General features: G+C 38.5%; 1 protein-coding gene and 2 pseudogenes across 1 annotated transcript; 2 read left to right on the forward strand and 1 right to left on the reverse strand.

The window, feature by feature from the left end:
• Positions 1-6,688: 6,688 nt before the first annotated feature.
• On the reverse strand, positions 6,689-7,645 carry LOC126080051 (olfactory receptor 52E8-like). The gene has a single exon (XM_049891369.1). The coding sequence runs from the start codon at positions 7,637-7,639 to the stop codon at positions 6,689-6,691; it is 951 nt and encodes a 316-aa protein (XP_049747326.1). The 5' UTR covers positions 7,640-7,645.
• A 5,983-nt stretch (positions 7,646-13,628) lies between these two features.
• LOC126080052 (olfactory receptor 52E8-like) lies at positions 13,629-14,699 on the forward strand (annotated as a pseudogene).
• A 5,741-nt stretch (positions 14,700-20,440) lies between these two features.
• LOC126080053 (olfactory receptor 52E8-like) lies at positions 20,441-21,374 on the forward strand (annotated as a pseudogene).
• Positions 21,375-25,906: the final 4,532 nt, after the last annotated feature.

Here is a 25,906-nt window from a genome sequence, read left to right on the forward strand (position 1 = left end):
TTGAATACATAGCTCAATATAGGGTACAGTTAAAAAAGTTCATTATTGTAAGCCATGTACATAGTATATGTTTTCTGTACTTATTTTAAAAATTACTCTCAATGATTTTTATAATTTGCTAAATTTAGCTCAAAATAGATGATAATTTGTTATTTTAAATTACATAATTTAAAGTTTTTCTTGTTTATTTTTTCTATAAAGAAATAAAATTGATTTTGGGTATAGTTCTTTAAGTCAAGCACCTTTTTTAAATCCACTTATTAATTCTAATTCCCCCACGTGTCTGTCAGTTTGTCGTACTGTGGGGGCTTGTGTGTTGCTGTGATGCTGGAAGCTATGCCACCGGTATTCAGATACCGGCAGGGTCACCCATGGAGGAGAGGTTTCAGCTGAGCTTCCAGAGTAAGGCAGACAAGGAAGAAGGACCCGTCAGCCTACTTCTGAAAAGCATTAGCTAGTGAAAACCTTACGAACAGCAGCAGAACATTGAAATAGTGCTGGAAGATGAGCCCCCCAGGTTGGAAGGCACTCAAAAGATGACAGGGGAAGATCTGCCTCCTCAAAGTAGAGTTGAACTTAATGATGTGGATGGAGTACAGCTTTCGGGACCTTCATTTGCTGATGCAGCACAACTCAAAATGAGAAGAAATGAGATGTTTCAACAAACAGATGCAGCGCTGGAGGTGCTCACTCATCTATGCCAAGAAATATGGAAGAAAGCTTCCTGGCCAACTGATTGGAAGAGATCCATATTTATGCCTATTTCCAAGAAAGGTGATCCAACCAAATGTGGAAATTATAGAACAATATCATTAATATCACATGCAAGCAATTTTTGCTGACGATCATTCAAAAACTACTGCAGCAGTATATCGACAGGGAACTGCCAGAAATTCTGCCCAGTTTCAGAAGAGGACGTGGAACCAGGGATATCATTGCTGATGTCAGATGGATCTGGCTGAAAGCAGAGAATACCAGAAGGATGTTTACCTGTGTTTTATTGATTATGCAAAGGCATTCGACTGAGTGGATCATAACAAACTATGGATAACACTGCAAAGAATGGGAATTCCAGAACACTTAATTGTGCTCATGAGGAACCTTTACATAGATCAAGAGGCAGTTGTTCAGACAGAACAAGGGGATACTGATTGGTTTAAAGTCAGGAAAGGTGTGCGTCAGGGTTGTATTCTTTCACCATACCTATTCAATCTGTATGCTGAGCAAATAATACGAGAAGTTGGACTATATGAAGAGGAACAGGGCATCAGGATTGGAGGAAGACTCATTAACAACCTGCGTCATGCAGATGACACAACCTTGCTTGCTGAAAGTGAAGAGGACTTGAAGAACTTACTAATGAATATCAAAGACCACAGCCTTCAGTATGGATTACACCTCAACATAAAGAAAACAAAAATCCTCACAACTGGACCAATGAGCAACATCATGATAAACAGAGAAAAGATTGAAGTTGTCAAGAATTTCATTTTACTTGGATCCACAACCAACAGCCGTGGAAGCAGCAGTCAAGAAATCAAAAGACGCATTGCATTGGGTAAATCTGCTGCAAAGGACCTCTTCAAAGTGTTGAAGAGCAAAGATATCACCTTGAAGACTAAGGTGCACCTGACCCAAACCATGGTATTTTCAATCACATCATATTCATGTGAAAGCTGGGCAATAAATAAGGAAGACCAAAGGAGAGTTGACGCCTTTGAATTGTGGTGTTGGCGAAGAATATTGAATATACCATGGACTGCCAAAAGAACGAACAAATCTGCCTTAGAAGAAGTGCGGCCAGGATGCTCCTTAGAGGCAAGGATGGTGAGACTGCGTCTTACATACTTTGGACATGTTGTCAGGAGGGATAAGCCTCTGGATAAGGACATCATGCTTGGCAGAATACAGGGTCAGCGGAAAAGAGGAAGACCCTCAACGAGGTGGATTGACACAGTGGCTGCAACAATGAGCTGAAGCATAACAAAGATTGTAAGAATGGCGCAGGACTGGGCCGTGTTTGGTTCTGTTGTGCATAGGGTTGCTATGAGTGAGAACCGACTCCAGGGCGCCTAACAACAACAACATTAATTCTAATTAATTATTATTTTCTTGTTTTATTGTACTGCAAAGGCATCCAGGTCTATGTTGAATAGAAACGTTAATGACATCCTTATCTTGTTTCTGATATCAGAGCAAATATTTTTATACGTTATGGTAATGCACATAACTTTTCATTTTTTGAGGTCTGTGCATTTTTCTCAGGTTAAGGAAGATGACTTCATGCTTAGTTTGTTTAAAAGGTTTTTGAAAATCATTAATAGATACTAGATTTTATGAGCTACTTTATCTATTGAACTGATCACATTTATTTTTCTGCTCCGTTCTGTCAATATTTTTATTTTCATTAATTGCTTATTGAATGTTAAACCAACCTTGCATATTTTGGAATAATTCTAAGTTGGCCATCACCTTGCGCACAAGGCGAAGAAAGATTATTGGCCCATGTATTCGATGAATACAACCATAAATTAAGTACCTTGGTGATGTTCGCATGGTCTGCTCACTGGTTGAACTGAGTTTGAAATTGATTTTGTCTTGTTTGGAAAAAAAGTAGCACTCTTTGCTGTGGGTAGCCTGATATTTCACATGCTTTAGATTGTTTTATATATTATCTATTTTTTCCACCTGTGTTTTTTCTCTTTTCTTCATTTTTCGCCAAAATGTCTCATCTATTGTTGACATACTCTTTCCCAATACTGTTATACAGTTATTATTTTACTTCTAGCTTATCTCTTACTTAAATATGTATTTGTAAGAGATCAGAGATAAATACTCGTTCTCATAAAATGGTATGGAAATTTAGGCCGAATTAAAAATATATTTTCAATTACAAAATGGCACCATCAGTTGAGTGCTTGGCACTCCATCACTTTAAGGAATATAAACTAGATAGTGTACACTGATGCTCGTCAAAACTTGTGGATATGTAGTTCTTAGTGTATTTCTTTTTCTTTTTTTACTGTTACCTCAATATTAACTCTTTTTACTGAGATTAAATGATCGTCACCAAATAATACGTTTTGAAAATATTGATTTTATTTGTTAAATTAATGAAGCTCACTAGGAATGTCATAGAATTGGGTGTATTAATTACTGTAGTCACATGTAAAGTCAAATATGAACCAATCTCTGAACATTTTTCTACTTAGGACATTCAATTTTTTGAAATTTCCTTTAAGTTCCATTCTTTCTTTTTTATTGTCATTTTTGATAACCATGAACACATTGTTTATACCTTCCCCACTTATTTTTTTATACCCCTGTCATACTCACTTACATCCTCATTTTCTACGTTTCCTTACAATTTGATTTCTGCCCCTACCCCTTTTCTACAATTGTTTTCTTTTTTAAAATCCATAAACAATTTTCTTCTGAAACATTTCAATGATCAATCAAAGTCATCCAGCTTCAAAGCAAACACACACACACACACACAAAATAAATGGTCACCTTGTTATCTCTCTCTAATTGGTGGTTAAATCTTGTCCATTATGTCTCTCCCTGTATCTCGTACCTGGTATGCCTTCTCTTTATTTGTATTATGACGACCCAGATTCCAGTTCTCCTTGAATTATAAAATTACCTGAATTACCTTTTTGCTCCACTAATTGTCTACTTCTTACCCATTCTAACTGAAGAGTAAGATAAAACCTTCTATATTATCATCTCATTAATTTAATTATAGACTAAAAAACTCAAGGCTACAATATATATATTTTAATCTTTCTAAAATATGGCCCCAATTGTGAAGTAATATTCCATATTTTTATTATCTCTATCTTCTAACCAAATTACTTTATTTCCATTTTGTTTAAAAAAAAAATGCTCTATGATGATTTTCACTCATGCCACGAGCATGCTTAAATTCCAAGAAGAAAGAGTCATCACAGATGACATAGTGCTAAATATCCAGTCCAAGAACAGGAATATACGGTATGGGGTTAACTTCTGTAAAACTTCAAGGTATCAGAAATTTTAGAGTATAAAAAAGGGTAAAAAAAAAAAATCTAATTTAAACTCTATCCTTTGCTTGTATATCCTTCAACAAAAAATATACTAATTATTTTCAGGAAATATCTTATTATTTACAGAAAATTTTTGCGTTTTTGTCAATACCTGTAAGTGGCCAAATTATCTCTATTTGAAAAATTCTATGAAAAAAGTATTATCGTCACCTTAAAGATTTTTTTTCTTTTCGTAGTGGCTAAGTGCTACGGCTGCTAACCAAAGGGTAGGCAGTTCAAACCCGCCAGGCACTCCTTGGAAACTCTATGTGGCAGTTCTGCTCTGTCCTGTAGAGTTGCTATGAGTTGAAATCGACTAGACGGCACTGAGTTTTTTTTTTTTCTTTTAAAGATATCTAGAACACCAGATAGTTTTAACAGAAAGTTCTTGCTCCAGTGAATCCAAATAGTTATCCTTGAAATTTACTCTTGTATGTCAATTTATGTTCCAGTGAGGATACAGGGGTCAACGGAGAATGGTAATGCAAGTACACATCCAGAAACACAAAAAAAAACACTTGCCTCCAACAGTTTCTGCCACTATTTATTGATTTTTCTAAATTTGATTTATTTTGTTATTGCTGAGAATATATACAACAAAGCATACAACAATTCAGTAGTTTGTACAGGCACAATTCCGTGACATTGATTACATTCTCGGTTGTGCAACCATTCTCACCCTCCTTTTCTGAGTTGTTCCTCCCTTATTAACATAAACTCACTGTCCCCTAAAGTTCCTATCTGATCTTCGGGTTGCTGTTGTCAATTTCATCCCAATACAGATAGTTCTAAATGAGTATAATGCTCAAGGCAGACCTCTTTTACTAATTAATTTTTTTTATTGTTAGGTTTTAAAATGACTTCAGGGGATATTTTTTGGTTTAAGGTTTAAAGATTATATTAGGGGAACAGTTTCAGGGGTTCACCCAGCCTCCATGGCTCCAGGGAGCCTGGACTCTACGATAATTCGACATCTTGTTCTGCATTTTCCCTCTTTTGATCAGGATTCTTCTATGGAATCTTGGATCAAAGTGTTCAGTAACTGTAGCAGGGCATCTTCCAGTTTCATGGAAAAGAAGGAAGTTGTTTATGAACACAATTAGCCACACATTCCATATCCTCCTCCTATTCCTGACTCTCCTTTTTCCTGTTGCTTCAGGTGAATAGAGACCAATTACTGTGCACTGGATGGCTGCTTGCCAGCTTTTAAGATACAGGGCACTATGCAACAAACTAGGAGGTAGAACAGAAACACTAAGTATGTTATTAGGCCGGTTAACTGGGATGTCCCATGAAACTGTGACCCTAAACCTCCAAACCAAGGAGCTGAATCCCATGAGGTATTTGGTTGTACATAAACAACCTCAGCAGTTACTCTTTTTTTTGTCATTGTTGTAAATATATCTATCACACAACTTTTGCCAATTCAACTTTTTACAGGTGTGCAACTTACTGACAGCAATTACAATAATCAACTGCACTTAATTTCATTTTTCTGTCACCATTAATCCCCTTTTTCCCTCTTCCTCCTGCCTCTGGTAACCACTAATAAACAGTTTGTCTGTAAACTTGTCTTATCTTTTTATATAAGTGAGGTCATATAATATTTTTCCTTTTATGATTGGCTTATTTTGCTCAGAATATCTTCAAGCTCCATCCATACTGTACTGCAGCATGTATCAAGACTTCATTTCTCCTGCTGGCTGAGTAGTATTCCATTGTATGTATGTACCACATTTTGTTTATCCATTCATCTGTTGATGGACATTTAGGTTGTTTCCACCTTTGGCTATTATAAACACTGCTGCAATGAGCACTGGTGTACAAGTCTCTTTTGGAGTCTCTGCTTTCAAGTCTTTTGGGTATACACCTAGGAATGGAATTGCTGGGTCATAAGGTAGTTCTATTTCTAGTCTTTTTGGAATTGCCACACTGTTTCCACAATGGATGCACCGTTTTGCATTCCCACCAGTAGTGGATAAAGGTTCCAATTTCCACACATCCTCATCAACATTTGTTATTTTCTGTTTTTGTTGTATCTTAGCCGTCTTAGTGGGGGTGAAATGGTACCTCGCAGTGGTTTTGATTTGCATCTCTCTGATGGCTAATGATGTTGAGGATCTTTTCATGTGTCTGTTAGCCGTCTGAATGTCCTCTTTGATGAAATGCCTATTCAAGCCCTTTGCCTATTTATGATTGGATTACTTGTCTGTTGTTAAGTTGTTGAGTTTTATATATGTTCTATTACATTCTTATCAGATATATGGTCTCCAAAGATATTCCCCCAATTGGTAGCTTGTATTTTTAATTCTTTGGTAAGGTCTTTTGATGAATAAAATTTTTAATATTTATGAGGTCCCATTTACTTTTGTCTTTTGCTGTTTGTACTTTTTTATTATATTGGATAATTGTTGAAAGTTAGCCCTGAGAGCTTGGTCCTGCTAGTTTTTATAAGAATTTTACAGTTTTAGCTTGAACATTTGGGTCCTTAATCCATGTTGCCACCATTTATTTTTCATATACATAAATAAGTAATTCATAATTAGTGATACCAATTTCTTTACTCATTTTATCACAATTAGAGGACTTCTCAGGCTTTATGCCTTCACAGCCTGAATTTATTACCTGTTATTCAGGCTTTTCTTAATGAAGAGATTCTGTACCTGCTCCTGGATCTGCTTGGTCCTGATCCCATAAATGACTGGATGGAGGGCAGGGGGGATAACCACACGCAGATTAGCTAGGGGGATATGGATATACTGAGGGATACCACGACCAAAGCGATGAGTGAGGAAGGAGAACAGAGCTGGGCCAAACAAAGCTATGATGACACAGATATGAGAACTACAAGTATTGAGAGCCTTCAGGTGGGCATCTTGGGAAGGAAGCAGGCAGACAGTGTATAAGATCTTAGCATAGGAGATAACACTAAGCAGCACATCCAGAAGCAAGACAGAAATGTTCCCAAGACCGTAGCAGACATTGATATTGATGCTGGCACAAGCCAGGCGCGCAACTCCCATGGGCTCACAATAGGTGTGAGGGATGATTCTATGTCCACGGTAAGGCAGTCTCAGGAGGAGAAAAACAGTGGGAGCAATCATGAATAAACTTCTTAGGACTACAAGCACACCAATCACACCAACAGTTCTGTTAGTGAGGATCATGGTGTACCTGAGGGGGTTGCAAACAGCCACATAACGATCAAAGCTCATGGCAAGAAGTACGATGCTCTCCATGACTGTGAAAAAGTGGATAAAAAAGACTTGTGCAACACAGCACCCAAAGCGCAGTTCCCGGAGGCTGAACCAGAAGATGCCCAGCATCTTGGGTATGGTAGCAGTAGAGAGACTCTGGTCGATCCCTGATAACATAGCCAGAAAGTAGAACATGGGTTGGTGCAGGCGATGATCAACCCAAATCAAAAACAGAATAATAACATTTCCCACAAGAGCAGTTAGATACAAAACACAGAAGGGAAAGCCAAGCCAGGTTTGTGCAGCCTCCAGTCCTGGAATCCCCAGCAACAGGAATGAAGAGGGATGGGACTCAGTGACATTGAGAAAAGCCATTCTTCTGCAGACTAATGGTGGCCATAATCTTTAAAGTCATTGTCTGTTCCCATTGAGCAATTCGTCCACATGTAACTGAGATCTATAAAAATGAAAAATAAAAAAGTTCAAGATAAAGTATTAATATTAGGATTAAATTTCTTTAAAAATCTTTGGTTCTTTTCCCTTCTTGAGCTCTCCAGATATAAACCTAGTATCACTTCTCACCTGCACCATAAGTGTGAAAGGCTGAGGTGCCAAGCAGAAGCTAACACTGTGTCTTCAGAGTAAGTAAATACAATTCTTCTTCTTTTCTTCATGAAATAGACATTATTAGGAAATATTAAAAATCATGATAATTTTAACCATAATAATAATAATAGAAATAATAACTATCATTAATTGTGTACCCACTGTTTTCTAGGCACAGTGCCCACCAATATTTACATGAATTACCTTGTTTAGTTCTTCCACAATTTCATGGCACAAGCTCTGCTGTCATCTGGTTTTATGCAAGAGAAAGGTTTTGGGGAGTTAATTAACTTCCTATTGCTTGAAACACTAATTAACCGAAGAGTTGAGGTTTGAAACTAGGCTATGTGAAATAAATCTGGATCTGTCTTGGCAATACTTGCTAGTGGGAGAAGTGAAAGAAAAGAAAGGAAGGGAGAAGAGTAAAAAACCAAGAATACCAGAGCTATCTTGAAGATGAATAGGTCTGGAGCATTTACACTAGCAGATACTAAGACTTTCTGTAAAGCTATGATGGTTATGACAGTGTGTTACTGGCAAAACAGACAAACAAATAAGCCAAAAGGAAAAGAGACAACAGAAGAGAATTGAGAGTCTGGAAGCAAATCTACACATTCCTTAGGGTTCAGATATCTAAAAGCAAGGTCTTACCAGGTGAGAGCTAAAGTAAATTGTCAAAGAGGAAGATTTATCCATAAAGATTTTTTCCCATATGAAGTTTCTTTTTTTCTAGACTGTGTTGGCTCTTGTAAGTTGAGAGAGACATCAGACCTCCTGATCCATTCATTTAATTCCAAGATATTCTTTCATCTCACACCTCATCTTGGGTCCTGGCCTCCATCTTGAAGTTATGTTCCCCCAAAATCAAGTTTGAATTTAGTTCAATCTTTTTGAAACATGAAGCGTAGTGAAAGACTGATAGCTGATCACAGTATTGAATGCTTTTCTGTATCAGGTATATGTAGTCACTTTTAAGCATAAGGAGGTTCAAGCTCATTACTTGATCCTCCTTTGCCTACTATGTTTTTCTGTTTTTTCCCCACTTTGTGTCTCACTTCCTGTCAAGGTATTATGCGTAGGAAAAAGAAGTGAAAGTAAAGGGAATTTAATAATTTTGCCATTGTGACATGGAATGGAGTACTGATTTTGTTCTTACTGGTTTTATAACCTTGGAATAATTACATCATTTTCTGCTCTTCAGTTTCATTTGGAAAAAAAGCACAGCACCACTGATCTGTGCCATTTTGTTCTCTCTCCCAATAGCGTAGGCCTTGATTCAGTTCTTTGAATCCAAATGCCAATCTCAAGGATGCATAGCACAAACTCCTCACTGATCACCGGCGCTCACCAACATCTCTGCCTTCTGTCCTAGGGACTCTTGGAGTAACTGTGCACCCGCCTGTTGAAGTATTTGTATGGTTTAGAACAGAGCCTCAATAGCCCTAAGAGATATCACCACAATGCCTCTGTTTGTGGGACTTGTAGTGGAGTCTGCAGGAACCAGAGAGTTGGGCACATCTAGATTAAAGTGCCTAGGGATTCCCTGGGGTCACTGCACCAGCCGAAGAGAAGCTCTGGGGGAGTCGGAGCTTGCTGCTAGCCACTTGGTCAACTGTCAGTTCTTGTTATTTCACATAATATTCATAACACATTCTATATTTCCTTTTTCTCTCCTTCTGTCTTCCTTATCCTTCTTTCCTTTAGTCTATGAATTGCTTGGGTTAAACCTTAAAGCTCTGTTGGGCCTCTAGATAGCCAGTACACAACTCTTTTTTTTAATGTGCGAAAATACACACAAAATGTACTAATCATGTACAATTTAGTGACATTTAGTATATTCACAATGCTGTGCAGCCATCACCACTATCTAGCTCCAGAGATGAACAAGAGGTGGCAGTTTGCTCCTGTAAGATAAAAAAAAAAACCCCAAACCCATTGCTGTCGAGTCGATTCCAACTCGTAGCAACCCTGTAGGACAGAGTAGAACTATCCTACAGGGAGCACTTGGTGGATTTGAGCTGCTGACCTTTTGGGTAGCAGCTATGGGTCTGAACCACTAGTCACCAGGGCTTTCCCTGTGGAGCTTACAGCCTTGGAAATGCTATGCGGCAGTTCTGCTCTGTCCCAGGGGTTGCTGCGAGTCAGAATCCACTTGATGACAAGGTTTTTTGTTTTTTTTTTAAATAAGTATTTAGAAGAGCCCTGGTAGCATATGGTTAAGCACTGGGCTGCTAGCCATAAAGTTGGTGGATGGAACCCATGGGAGAAACATACAGCAATCTGTTTCTGGAAAAATTTATAGCCTTGCAAACCCCGTGGGGCAGTTCTTATCTGTTTTACAGGGTCGCTGTTAGTTGGAATCGACTTGACAGCAATGGAATACATATGTAAGTCTCTGGGTGGTACCTGGGTGGTACAAGTAGTTAATGCACTTGGCTGCTTACTCAAAATGTTGGAGGTTCAAGTTCACCCAGGGACACCTCAGAAGAAAGGCCTGGCAATCTACTTCTAAAAAATTCGCTGTTGAAAGCGCTGTGGAGCACAGCTCTACTTTGATACACATGGAGTCGTCACAAGTCAGAATGGACTTGATGGCAACTGATGGCGGTCGTGGTACACCCACATAGAATGACTGAGCAGCTGGTTGCTTTGAGAATATTTGTGGGCTTGGAAATTATGTTGTCCGATAGATGGGGAAAGTCTCACTTTTGTAAACTCTCCTGATAAATACACAAGGGTAAGTGGGAGAAATTGATTTCCTTAGGACGTAGACATCTTATTTTTCTGAGCTCCTGTTGTATGTAGCCTCTAAGAGTGACTGAAATACCAGACACTTATGAGTCTGTTCATGAACCTGTTGATGCTGGAAAAGGTCATAGAGAGGACAACAGTCCCAGAATTCTGTCCTGGGTGACCACTGTGATTCCTTTTTTCACTTTTTCCTTGCTCCTCTCTCTACCTGAAATAAAATTCCTTTTCTTCTTTTTCTAAATAATTGCTTAGGTTTTAGCATAAACCTAACCACCTCCATGGAATTTATCTTGACACATCCCTATATTTACAGCACTTTATGCAGGAAGTTTTCAAATTTCTTTCTTGCAATTTCGTTTCCCTCACTACACAGGAGTCTTCTTGAGAATATGTGACAGGTCTGATTTAAATTTGTATTCAGGTTGCCTAACCATGGCTGGCACATTAAAAAAAAAAAAAAAAAAACCAGTAGCTGTTGAGTTAATTCTGACTCCTGTCAAACTCAAGTATGCACAGCAGAACCGTGCTTCATAGGGTTTTCGAGGCTGTGACCTTTCGTAAGCAGATTGCCAGACCTTTCTTCTAAAGCACCTCTCAGTGGCTTTGAACCACTAACCTTTCAGGTAGTAGTCAAGCACTTAATTGTTTACACCACTTAGGAACTTTTTTCTATAGAGGAGCTCTTAAATAGTTGATAAAATGAATTGTGAAAGGGACACCTCCACATCCTTTGCGTATTCTCCACTAATGAAAGAGATTTCAGAATTTAACTCAAATTATGGAGCCTTGATGGCATAGTGGCTTAGAGCTCAGCTGCTAACCAAAAGGTTGGCAGTTCCAATCCACCAGCTGCTCCTTGGAAACCCTATGGGGAAGTTCTACTCTGTCCTATAGGGTCGCTATGAGTAGGAATCGACTTGACAGCAGTGGGCTATATATATGTATGTGTGAATATGTATTTTTTTTTCCTTTCTGAGGGAATTTCCCAAACTGTCTTTCATTTTTATTACCTTTCCTAGTGTTAAAATGGGCACAGTTGTTTGCCAGGCACTTGTCTTCATACACACTTATCTCTGATGGATGTCACTCAAGCCTGACTTACCTCGACAACCAAGTATTTCTAAATTTAAAGTTTTTGTGCAATTGCAAAGATTGCATTCAATCACTTCTACATTTTTTGTACAGTTAATTTTACCCAAATTGCCCAATAATAAAAACAAAATTTTAAATTCACTATAAACAAGGAAACCTGGTGGCGTGGGTCATAAACAAGTTCAGAAATTTCTATAGTCCAGGTCACTACTATAAAATAAAATCACTTAATAGTCCTTTTTTCTCTGTTACTGAAGGACAGACATTCATAAAGACAGTTCCAAAATCTGTTGCTATTGAGTTGATTCCAACTCATAGCGACCCTATAGGACAGAGTAGTATTTGCCCATAGGGTTTCCAAGGAGCCACTGGTGGATTGGAACTGCTGACCTTTTGGTTCGCAGCCACAGCTCTTAACCACTGTGCCATTAGAGCTGGGAAGTAATCTTAGTAGGAACTAAACCGTAGAGTATCTAAAGTGCTTCTGCCTTCTCCCCATCATACAAGGCTGAGATACTATTTAAAAATGGTTTACTCAAAAGGAGAATGAAGAAACCAAAGACATAAGGTAATTATGAGTCCAAGAGACAGAAAGAACCACATAAACCAGAGACTACATCAGCCTAAGACCAGAACTGCATGGTGCCTGGCTATAACCGATGACTGCCCTGACAAGGAACACAACAGAGAAGCCCTGACGGAGCAGGTGAGCAGTAGGATGCAGGCCTCAAATTCTTATAAAAAGACCAGACTTAATGATCTGTCTGAGGCTAGAAGGATCCCGGAGGCCATGGTCCCCAGACCTTCTGTTAGCCCAAGACAGGAAACATTCCCAAAGCCAACTCTTCAGACAGGGATTGGACTGGACTATAGGATGGAAAATGATACTGGTGAGGAGTGAGCTTCTTGGATCAAGTAGACACATGAGACTATGTAGGCAGCTCCTGTGTGGAGGGGAGATAAAAAGGCAGAGGGGGTCAGAAGCTGGTTGAATGGACACAAAAATAGAGGATGGAGAGAAGGAGTGTGCTGTCTCACTAGGGGGAGAACAACTAGGAGTACATAGCAAGGTGTATATAAATTTTTGTATGAGACACTGACTTGATTTGTAAACTTTCACTTAAAGCACAACAAAAATTAAAAAAAAAAAAAAAAGACCGTCTAGCTCAGAAAATGTAGTATTTCCTCCTTTCACAGCTGGACCATGCCTGGACAGGTTCCTCACTAGAGATGTTTCCTTATGAGGCATCTAAAACCTAGGCTTATCTAGAGTAAAATAATTTCTCAAACCGTGTTTCTTCATAACTCTATTTTTTGTCAAATATCTCACTCTCCCTGTTTTTGTTTTGCATAACTGATGGATAAATTTGCTTTTTATTTTATAAAAAACTGTTATGAGTGGAACTGAATTGTTTATTTTCTGAGCCCTGACTTTGAAATTAATTGCTATCCTGCCTCCTCCTATTTATTAATTTAATAAACTTTTTTAAAATTGAAAATGTTTATGTAGCCAACCTTTTTTACACATACGAATAAACAAAGATTAAGTTGTCTTTGCTCTTCGGGGTCAGAGAATCCAATATTCAGTTACACACACTCAGAATACGCACACACACAAGTGTTAAATACATGACATTTCAAGGTTATCGGGTTCCCAAATAGGGAAATGTAAATATCCAAGAAATTATCATGCACATGAAGCAAAAATGAGTTTAAAGCTACTGGATACACACGTTCTAGAGAGTTATTTTTCCCATTTATTTCTAGCTATTATGCAGATTATGAATTTAAATCTGGAAGGCACGTGTTCTTCTCTGCTCCTTTCCTCATCCCCAATCTTTCCTAGAAGAAAAAACAGCAGAGTAAGGCTAATTCTAACCCTGGTACCTTTTGAAGCTCAGGTAAGACTAGCAGAATGTGCGGAGAGTACTATAACTCCTTTCTGAATGGGAACAAAGGAAGATTATAATGTTATTTTTCTTTTTACCAGAAATCTAGATAAAGGGAAAAATGGAGCAAGAATCACTAATGGGAAGTCAATAACTATCTTTGACACATAAAACGTCTCATTTTGGCAGGAAGAATATCAATGCCTAATGACATCCAGCTCCATCCTTCTTTATTCCTCCTAGTGGGCTAGTGGGCATCCCAGGGCTGGAAGATGTGCACATCTTGATTGGATTCACTTTTTATGTGTGTATCTTGTTGCACTCTTGGGGAATGCTGTTGTCCTGTTTGTGATCCAGACAGAATAGTCTCTTTGAGCCCACATACCACTTCCTGGCATCGATGTACATCGACCTGTACTTCTCCACAGCCACCATCCCCAAAATGCTGTGCATCTTCTGATTTAGCCTCAGGGATACATCTTTTGGAGGCTGCCTTTCCCAGATGTTCTTCATCCACTTTTTTACAGTTATGGAGAGCATTGTTCTTGTGGCCATGGCTTTTGACCACTGCGTTGCCATTTGCAAACCCCTTTGGTACACCTGATCTTCACCAGCAAAATCATCAGCATCACTGCAGGCATTGCTATCCTGAGGAGCCTGTACGTGGTGCTTCCAATAGTGTTTCTCCTCCTTAGGCTGCCCTTCTGTGGGCACTGTATCATCCCTCATAGCTGCTGTGAGCACATGGGCATTGCCCATCTGGCCTGTGCCAGCACCAAAGTGAATATCACATTTGGCCTTGGCAACATTTCTCTCCTGTTATTGGATGTGTTCCTTATTGCTCTGTCCTATGTCAAGATTCTCCATGCTGTTTTCCACCTGCCATCCTGGGAGTCCCGGCTCAAAGCTCTTAAGACCTGTGGCTCCCACACTGATGTTATCTTAGCCTTTTCACACCAGCATTGTACTTTTTTTTGACACACCGTTTTGGCCACAATGTCCTCTGGTATACTCACATCTTCCTGGCCAGTTCATTTGTGGCTGTACCCCCAGCTCTCAATCCTGTAATCCATGGGGTCAGGACCAAGCAGATTTGAGAGGAAGTGCTGAGGATTTTCTTCAAGAAAGACAGATAAATAGTCAGAGGCCACAGATGGGTTTGTATTAAAATTCACACTTTTTTTTTTACATGTTAAAAGTAACATTTTCTACTGTGTAATACAAAGGAAAGCAGGAAAGCATTGAAGAATATTGAGACCGATAACATTGTTTTTTCATGCTTTTTAGGAGCTGGCACAGTGAGATACCCACATTTAAAAAGATAAATTTAGATCATTACTTCATGCCATAGAGGAAATTTAACTCAAAATGTATCATAGACTTAAATATAAGGGCTAAAATTATTTTAAAAATTTGAAAGGAAACATGGAAGAAAATCTGCACAACCTTGAGTCAGGCAAAGATTTCATTGACATGACAACAATCACTGGGTTTCCAAGGCTGTGTTTTTTTACAGGAGTAGATTGCCACATCATTCTTTTGAGGAGTGGCTGGTGAGTTCGAACCACCCACCTTTAGCCTAGCAGCCAAGTGCTGTTACCACCAGGGCTACTTTAAAGGCATATAAACTGTAGAAACCTCTGGCCCTGCACCTTCTCCTGCACTGTCCAAAACAGTAAATCAAAACAATACTACATTGTAGGGATGGTGTTCCCTGTCATATGACCATTTAATTCACCAGTTTGACCCTAAAAAGTCTAAGTGGATATTAATCAGTTACAGAGGACTCCTGAAAATCTAATAAAATAACTTCAATTGTGGAAAGATAAATGGCTGTATGTAACAATACTTGTGAACTCAGGGACAGAAAAGAATTGCCTAATTGTTTGATAAGGGCTTCAAAAAAGAAATATTGGACAAGGTCTGGGCAAGATCTGGGCAAGAAGGTCTGGGGAAGAGTCATGTGGATGAACCTACAGGAGTGGACATTAAATATCAAGGTCTTTGTTTTGCCACCTGCCACTAACAAAGACAATGAGGTTCCAGTATGTCATCCTCATGCAAAGAAACTTATCAACCGCTTCCACGCTAGGAGGTGAAACAGTTACTCTTTTGTGTACATAGTTTCATGATATTAATTAGTGGTTACTTTTTTTAGGGAACTTGATGGCACTGGGTTTCTTTTTTTTCTTTTCTTTTCAGGGAACTCATAATATCATCCTAAATCTACCACAATTCAGTTAGAATTGATACCAGTTTAGCTTCAGTATCATATGAAATCTCTGCTCTTGCATAGCTCTATCTGCTTTATGTTGTTCCTGTCACAAAGTGCATACACATGTGTACATACATTGTATACCCATTAACGTAGATTTATAATTATTGTATGCATTTGTCTTTAAGGTTATATAGGAAATAAAAAGAAAAGTTAGAAACCAAAATAAAATATTACTGACTTTTATATTTACCTATGTAACCACTTTTACTGAAGTTTTTTTATTTCTTCGTATGGCTTTGGGTTAATCTCTAACGTCCTCTCATTTCATCCTCTCATTTCACTCCCTTTAATATTTCTTACAGGGGCATATCTATTAGCAAAGAATTCCCTCCACCTTTGTTTATTTGAGAATGCCATAATTTCTTCTTGATTTTCAAAAGATAGTTTTGCTGGATATAGCTTTCTGGGTGTTTTGTTTTTTTTTTTTTCTTCCAGTACTTTAAAAATGTCATCCCACTCCCTTCTGGCCTCCATAGTTTCTGATAAGAAACCTGCTGTTAATGTAACTTTCCTGGGGTTTTTACTATGCTCCATCGTCCTTGCTATGTCCTGAACACTAACCTTTGCCTTGTCAGCACCTTAAAACAGCCATCACTCTGCTCTACTTTTCGTCTGCTTTCTCCATGTGCCCTATGCAGATTAAGAATCAGGAAATGGCTCTAGGAGAAGAGTGGTATAGATATCTGAGTTCACTTCTTTGCATTTGTTTTCACTCTTGGATCTTGGTTCCTCAAGTCCTGGCTAAAAAAGCCCCTAAATGCATTTTTTCATCTAAAAAAACCACCCTAGCACTGATAATTTGACAAAACTGCTGGTTTCCTTGCTTCTGAGTGGTTGCCCACTGCCCTGGTCCTCAGCCTTTTTCTCTGCTCCTAGAATCACTAAATACCTGGAGGAAAAATGCTAAGTATAAAGTTAGGCTCCTCTTAGCAAGTTTCCTTCTCTCTAGGATGTTGACTCCTCCCATCTTTGTTGCTTTAGCAAGTCTTTCACCTAAATAGTTCACACGGAGTAGGGCAAAAGGATTATAGATACATCAAGATATAAGCTATGACAAAGATGATATAGAAAAAAAGAGCAAGGGAAGATTGATAGAGTGGGTCATCGAAGAAGATGACAGAGAATTATTTTAACAGCCCAGGTGTTAAGCAGAATCTGAGGCTTTCAATTTGGAAAGCAGAAAATGCATAGTCTTCCTTTGGAAGGCAAACAGTAGATGATTCTTGCTAAGATGATCTTTAGCTCCAGTGTACAGAAGGAAGTTTCTTAGGAGAGCTCTCCAGTGAATATCACTTAGTCTATGCCAGAAATTCAAGGAGACTACAGTCTCCATCCTAGTGGGTACAAGGCTGCAGCAGCAATATAAATGCCTATTCTTTGCTTAAGAAAGAAGGTGCAATCTCAGAGAGATTCCAGATGATGTTTTCAAAGTGCATCCTCTCAGAGAAATTTGGAAATCAAGGTAAGGCTGTGTTATTCTGGTTTGAGTGGTGGGACATTGCTTGAGAGATGAAGAATGAGTCCATGCTAAGCTAGAATAGAGAGAAGGTGGACAGTAAGTGTAGAATAGAGAGTTGGGGGGGAGGGGAAGGAAGAGCAAAGGCAACATTTGGGCATAGCAGATTTTAAACTCACAAACTACCATGGCTACACATGAGTTCCTACATATGCATATATTTCTTTGTATCAATAGTCTAACACATGCAGCCGTAGGTGAGATGCAGAAGAAAATTATGTACCAGCTCAACTATTGTTTCTCTCCTTATAACAAGCCCACTGCCATCAAGCAGATTCTGACTCGTAGTGACCCTGTATATATACTAAGGACTAAATGTGACCATCAAGACGTCAAGGACTATGTTTTCTCTGTACTTAGCACATTGCCTGGCCAAATATAAGAGATCAGTAAGTATGTTTTAAACGAAGGAGTTCATGACTGAATGAATTGTGGAGCATGGCTATGAATGCTGGTAAAGGTTTGCTTTTTTATTTTTTGCTTTTGTTGTTGCTTGTCTGTTTTTGGTAGAAGCCAAGACTAAGGTAAGAAGGCAGCTGAGGAATACAATAATGTGTGAATATTTAAGATAGCTTAATAACAACGTAAATCATAAGATTAGGAATTAGGAAAATATCAGATAAAAAGGTGTATACCAGGGTTTCACATCCTCAGGATACCACTACAGACATTTTTGGGCTAGATAGTTCTTTGTCTTGGAGGGCTGTCCTATGAATTGTCACATGTTTAGCAGCATCCCTGACTCTACCTAGTAGATTCTAGCAGTACTTCCCCCAAGGTTTGACAACCATAAATATCCCCAGTCACTGCCAAATATTCCCCAGGGGCAAAATTGCCCTGGTTGAGAATCTGTTCTTATCCTCATCAGTTACAGCACGTAAGATGGTGTTTATGTACTTAGGTGAAAGGATGTGTGTGGTGGGATGCTCCAGAATATGGTAGAGTAACAGGATGAAGAATTGAAAGAAATGACTATTTGGTGTAAGTTCTTTTCAGGATGTTGGAAGTTGTGGTCTCAAAGAGAAGAAGCTGTCTCAGGCTCATCACTATACGTGGCAATATTGGAGGATATATGAATATATCTTGCTAGAATAGATCTGTATATGCTTGTGGAATGAATAAGTGATTGGCTGCTTTGCACATTGTGGATCAAGTTGGAAATATGACTATTTTGGTGCTCAGAAGGGAACCAATTCTGGAGACTCTTTCTGGAAAATGATCAGGGAAAATTGGATGGTCTTCCTTGCTTTGGAACTTTGGAAAAAGTAGTAATATTTCTATGAGATCATGCTCTAGGCAGGTATTGAGAGTGATTCAGATACTGTTCAATGTCCAGTTGTATAGAGGGCCATGGAATCCAAGTCCTGGGTGGCAAAACAATGAGCTTACCCCACAGAGCACGGCCACACTTCTTTCTCTAGAAAAACACAGTTAAGTCTTTGATTTACTTTACCTCCTCCATGAAGCTTTTTGTTTTTGTCCTAAACCATACCCACAATTTTTTCTGTATTTTTCTATCATAACACAATATTTTATTCAAATTTCATCATTTCATTTATGTCTCCCTCGTTATATTCTGAGAAGATGAGCAAAGTTTTATCCACATTTTCTGTCCAAATTCCTTAATCCAAGGCCTAGTACATAGTAGGAAGTCAATAAATATTTGCTAAAATTAAACTGTGAATGGTACACCTCTACTTCTCTTATTGATCCTTTTATACCTGACAGTTTTCAAGTACAGAACTGAGAAGAGAAATAATTTTTTTCCTCAAATATCTCTTTCCCTGCCTCAGCAACCCAAGTTATTTATATAGCTTCACTTTTTTTGATATACTGTCCCAAATTATTTCTCATTTCTGCCATGCTTCACAGGCCCCAGATGTACCACATTCTTTGCTAGGAGCTGATCTTATCCAGAGTTAAAGAAGGATATGATTTCTTCTCTGTGCATCCATCTCCAATGAGTGGTATTCAAATATGAACTACCCCAATTTCCAGGCATCTTCAGAGCCTATCACTTCTACACAGTTTGTAAAATGATTTCATCTCAGGCGTGGCTACCCAATAATGAACTTCTATCTTGATTGCCTCAAGATATTAATTCACAATAAATATATTCAACATTTGACACTCAAGCTAGTTGCCATATTAAAAAAAAAATCACTTAATAAACTACTGTTTATTTAGTATTAAAAAGAGAATATCCAGAAAGACACAAAGATCTGGGACAGAGGGCTGCTTTGTTGGACTCTAATCTCAAGAGAATCTCAAATGATACCCCTTTTCTGTATGTAAGTAGGATTAGTTTAGGTAGGATTTAAACAAGGTATTGCTCAGGGAATTGGAAACTTTTTAGTACCCTCAATTGACCTTAGAAAGACAACTTTTTAAATGAATTTGAGATTTTGTGGTTTCGATGAATTATAGAACCATTACCACCTCAATTTAAAATATTTCATAAATACAAATTTCATCCTAACTTTGAAAATTCTGTTTAAAATACTTCTATCTCCTTGTCTTTATTCATGATCCAAAATATTCCAGATGAAGATGGCTTTTGGAAGACCTGGTTAAGATGGAAATTGTGCTGCTAATCATTTGGGGCATAACTGGTTGTTCTTCTGCCTTCCCTCTACCTCCCATTCACTTAAGAAACATTTTATTTGAGAGTTTATATGTCTCAAGTATTATTTTAGGTACATGGATAAACAGAAGGGAATTGGTGGTCTCTGCTTTCAGAATCAGATAGCCTGAAGAATACACACACACACACACACACACACACTTGAACATATATATTTTAAAGGTCCTCAAGTAGCTCCCTAAGAGAATGGGTTGGGTTACATGTATTATTCCTGGAGCCATCTGATCCTCAGGTAAAGATGGCAGAAAATCTTGGATAACATTGAATGGGAGAAAAGGAATATTAAATGCTATTTTGCATTTTATCAGGAATCTGGAAAGGAAGGAAGCGGAGCAAGAATCACTAATGAGAAGTCAACATCTAACTCTGATGCGCACAGGAGCTAACAGTGGCAGGAAGAATGTCTATTCCTAATGACACCCAGTTCCATCCTTCTTCATTCCTCCTAGTAGGCATCCCAGGCCTAGAAGATGTGCACATCTGGATTGGATTCCCATTTTCGTGTATCTTGTTGCACTCCTAGGGAATGCTGTTACCCTGTTTGTGATCCAGACTGAGAGCAGTCTCCATGAGCCCATGAACTACTTCCTGGCCACATTGGACTCCATCAGCCTGGACCTGTACACAGCCACCTTCCCAAAAATGCTGTGTGCCTTCTGGTTTATCCTCAGGGATATATCTTTTGGAGGTTGTCTTTCCCAGATGCTCTTGGTCCACTTCTTCACTGCCATGCAGAGCATTGTGCTGTTGACTACTACATTGCCATTTGCTCTGCACCAAACCTGTTTGGTACACCATGATCCTCACCAGCAAAATCATCAGCATCATTGCAGGCATTGCTATCCTGTGGAGCCTGTGTGTGGTTGTTGCAGTAGTGATTCTTCTCTTGAGGTTGCCCTTCTGTGGGCACTATATCATCCCTCATAGCTACTGTGAGCACATGGGCATTGACCACCTGGCCTGTGCTAGCATCAAAGTCAACATAATGTTTGGCCTTGGGGATATGTCTATTCTATTATTGGATGTGCTCCTTATTGTTCTGTCCTATGTCAGGATTCTCCGTGCTGTTTCCTGCCTGCCCTCGTAGGAGGCCCAAGTCAAAGCCCTCAACTCTTGTGGCTCCCACATTGGTGTTATCTTAGCCTTTTTCACACCAACATTTTTCTCTTTTTTTGACACACCATTTTGACCACAATGTCCTCAGGTATATCTACATCTTCTTGGCCAATTTGTATGTGGCTGTGCCCCCAGTCCTCAATCCTGTAATCTATGGGGTTATGACCTAGCAAATTAGGGAGCAAGTGTTGAGGGTTTTCTCCAAGCAAGATAGCTAACCATGGAGGCTCTGTCTTAGAAACCATATTTCCTCCATATACTCTTATGAATACGTTTACTTCTAGTCAGTGGCACAAAGGTGTGTATGACAAGTTGAAGCCTTTAAGTTTAAGGATATTAATAAGTGTTTTGGATTCTGTAAGGATTGTATGGTTACAAAGTCCTCTCATGTACCTTGTTTAATCATCAAGGTAGCCCTACAGAGACTAGTTTCTCTAGTTTACAGATGAATAGTTTCATATGTTGACTTGTTAAACAACTCGTCTCAAAATTCCACTGAGTCCGAAGTAAGTAATAAAGCCAGATCATTTTTAAATTGTAGCAGTTTTGGGGGTATCATATGGAATATGAAAGCGACAGAATGAGATTTGCTCAGGGATTATAGACCATTTTAGTGATAATATTTTAGAAATAAAAATAATGATAATATATAACTCATTTTAGTATTTGCTATTCAAAACAATGAACTTACATTAATATGTGTATTTCTTACCAGAATGCTATGATGTAGTTCCTTTTATTGTTTCCCTTTTCATTTGAGTGTACTGTGGTTCATTCAGAAAGTTCTCCATAACAGATTGTGATTGAGAGTTTAGAACCTAGAACCCAGGACAACAGAGGGAGTCATGCATTTAGAAATGGAATACAGAAAGCAGACAATAATGGTGCCTGGCTATGGAAGATACATTCATTAAGTAAATATTTATGAACATCTACATGTGCCTAGTTGTATATGGCTACTTACTGATAGAAAAAAGGAAGAGCAGAATTCTATGTCTTGAGGAACCCATGGTTGATGATATATAGGTTATTAAGGCTACAAATATTATGCTAAGGGATTATATATCAATTGATATGGGGGTGTTAGAATCTTTGGAATAGTATATAATAAATATTCCAGAAGCCAGGGACAAGATATTGAACACAGTCACACAGAAGTACTTTATCCTATGATTATTACAAGAGTAGGAAGAAGCAACTTATTTCCACTCTTGTAATAATAGTCACAGGGCAAAGCACTGACCTGTAAGGGAGGGATTCATTTACAAATAGTTTCAGGTGAGTCTGTCAAGTTATGTTCTCTGTCTTACTTTAATTAAAACTGGTTCATTATCAACTCATATGTATAGAACTTCTACTGCATGACCAAAATAGGTCATAAAGAAATAAAGAATTTTAGAATTTGCTTTTAAATGTGGTAGTTGATTCTGGCAAAAATATTGTAAACAGGAGAGCATAGATGCTTAAGATCCAAATTTTTAAGAAGAATATCCATAGGCTACAGTTAATTTTTTTGTCTAGAAATCTAAAAATAGATTAAGAAATGATTCCAGATCATGCTCAGCATGCAGATTGAATAGGTATGGAGAAGGGATACAACCCTGATGAACACGTTTCCTGACTTTAAACCACACGGTATCCCCTAGTGCTGTCCGAATGACTGCCTCCTGATCCATGTACAGGATCCTCATGAGCACAATTAAGCGTTCTGGAATTCCCATTCTTCGCAATGTTATCCCTAATTTGTTATGATCCACACAGTCGAATGCCTTTGCATAGTCAATAAAACACAGGTAAACATCCTTCTGGCATTCTCTGCTTTCCGCCAGGATACATCTGACATCAGCGATGATATCCCCGGTTCCACGTCCTCTTCTGAAATTAGCCTGAATTTCTGTCAGTTCCCTGTCGTTATACGGCTGCACCCACTTTTGAATGATCTTCATCAAAATTTTGCTTGCGTGTGATATTAATGATATTGTTCGATAATTTTTGCATTCAGTCAGATCAGTTTTCTTGGGAATAGGCATAAATATGGATCTCTTTCAGTTGGTTGGCTAGGTAGCTGTGTTCCAAATTTCTTGGCATAGACTACTGAACACTTTCAGTGCTCTATCAATTTGTTGAAACACCTCAGTTGATATTCCATCAATTCCTGGATCCTTATTTTTTGCCAGTGCCTTCAGTGCAGCTTGGACTTCTTCCTTTGGTACCATTGGTTCCTGATTATATGTTACCTCCTGAAGTGGTTGAATGTCAACTAATCTTTTTGGTGTAATGACTCTGTGTATTCCTTCCATCTTCTTTTGATGCTTCCTGCGTTGTTTAATATTTGCCCCATAGAATTCTTCACTACTGCAACTCGAGGCTTGAATTTTTTCTTCAGTTCTTTCAGCTTGAGAAATGCCGAGCATGTTCTTCCCTTTTGATTTTCTATCTCCAGCTCTTTGCACATATCATTATAATACCTTACTTTGTCTTCTGGACTGTCCTTTGAAATCTTCTGTTCAGCTCTTTTACTTTGTTGTATCTTCCTTTTGCTTTAGCTGCTCAACATTCAAGAGCAAGTTGCAGAGTCTCTTCTGACATCCATTTTGGTCCTTTCTTTCTTTCCTCTCTTTTTAATAACCTCTTGCTCTGTCCATATGTCATGGCCTTGATGTCATTCCACAACTTGTCTGGTCTTGTGTCATTACTGTTCAACGCATCAAATCTATTCTCGGAGTGGTCTCGAATTTCAGATGGAATATACTCAAGGTCATACTTAGGCTCTCACGGGCTTGTTCTAATTTTCTTGAGTTTCAACTTGAACTTGCATATGAGCAATTGATGGTCTGTTCCACAGTCGGCCCCTGGCCTTGTTCTGACCGATGATATTGAGCTTTTCCATTGTCTCTTTCCACAGATGTAGCCTACTTGATTCCTGTGCATTCCGTCTGGCGAGGTCCAAGTGTATAGTCGCTATTTATGTTGATGAAAAAAGGTATATGCAATGAAGAAGTCTTTGGTCTTGCAAAATTTTGTTATGTGACCTCTGGCTTTGTTTATGTCACCAAAGCCATATTTTCCAACTACTGATCCTTCTCTTTGTTTTCAACTTTCTCAATCCAATCATCAGTAATTACCAATGTATCCTGATTGCATGTTTGATCAATTTCAGACTGCAGCAGCTGATAAAAGCCTTCGGTTTCTTCATCTTTGGCCTTAGTTGTTGGTGTGTAAATTTGAATAATGGTCATATTAACTGGTCTTCCTTGTAGGTGTATGGATATTGTCCTATCACCAACAGCCTTGTACTTCAGGATAGATCTTGAAATGTTCTTTTTGACAATGCCATTCCTCTTCAAGCTGTCATTCCTGGCACAGTAGACCACATGATTGTCCTACTCAAAGTGGCCAATACCAGTCCATTTCAGCTCACTAATTCCTAGGATATCAATGTTTGTGTGTTCTATTTCATGTTTGATGATTTCCAATTTTCCTAGATTCGTACTTTGCACATTCCAAGTTCCAATCATTAATGGATGTTTGCAGCTGTTTCTTCTCATTTTGAGTTGTGCTACACAGGCAAATGAAGATCTCGAAAGCTGGACTCCATCTATGTCATTAAGGTCAACTCTACTTTGAGGAGGCAGCTCTTTCCGAGCAGTCTTTTGAGTGCCTTCTAACCTTGGGAGCTCCTATCCTGGCACTATATTCAGACAATGTTCCACTGCTATTCATAAGGTTTTCACTGGCTAGTTATTTTCAGAAGTAGACTTCTGGGTCCTTCTTCCTAGTCTATCTTAGTCTGAAAGCTTAGCTGAAACCTGTCCGCCATAGGTGACCCTGCTGGTATCTGAATATCACTGGCAAAGCTTCCAGCATCACAGCAACACACAAGCCCTCACAGTACAACAAACTGACAGACAGGTGGGGATTATAAGTGGTTAATATTATTTATATAACTGAAATATAACCTTCTTGGGGGAAAGAATTATGGATGCAAGACATCTCTGAGGACACATTTAATCTTCAGTAATGACTCAATGGCTTAACTGATTTCTAGGTCAAGTAAATGATACTTTTTGAACAAAAAGTCTTTGGAGAAGATAATAGTCCTGGGTAACTAGATGTGGAAATTACAGGGTGCCTCAGATATTGTTCCTGTGAGTATGATGGTAAGAGAGTAATTAGAAATAATGAGACAATTAGAGAATAAGAACTTCTAGCAATTTGGGGATTCATATGCAGAAACTTGAAGGTCTCAAGGGATTCCTTTGCATATGTGCTTTTTTATGCCCATTAACCTGTGATCGCAACCTGTTAATGCTTTGTTTCTCATGCTGTCATCCCATGGAGTCCCAGAAGAACAACTACTCCTGTCCAGGTAGAGCATGTTCAATCTAAGTACAAATTGCCTTCCTTGGATCACAGTTATGATGCTGAGACACTTTGAGCAGTCGTTAGTCAGGATTGCAGATTCCCACAGTAGTGGCTGTCCCTGAGGTTGGTGAGTTGGGTAGAGCCTGGCCTGTTATCTCTATTTGATCATAAATATTGGGAAGGTTTGAACTTCAATCTATTGATTTAATACCTTCATTCACTTTAGTTATGATAAAAATATTAATTTGGAAGAATAAACCAAAATATTTTACAAGCTTATTTCTAGTTGGTAGAATTTTAGGTGATTCTGCATACTTTAGTTTTTTTTTTTAATAAGTATGCCTACATTTTATGATAAGGAAAAGAAAAAATTAAACAGTCAGCT

The sequence above is a fragment of the Elephas maximus genome, chromosome 7 (genome assembly GCF_024166365.1).
Source record: "Elephas maximus indicus isolate mEleMax1 chromosome 7, mEleMax1 primary haplotype, whole genome shotgun sequence".
Taxonomy (NCBI): Eukaryota; Metazoa; Chordata; class Mammalia; order Proboscidea; family Elephantidae; genus Elephas; species Elephas maximus.

Excerpts from the sequence above, each read along its gene's own strand:
- LOC126080051 (XM_049891369.1), bottom strand. The coding sequence starts at position 7,639 with ATGGCTTTTCTCAATGTCACTGAGTCCCATCCCTCTTCATTCCTGTTG.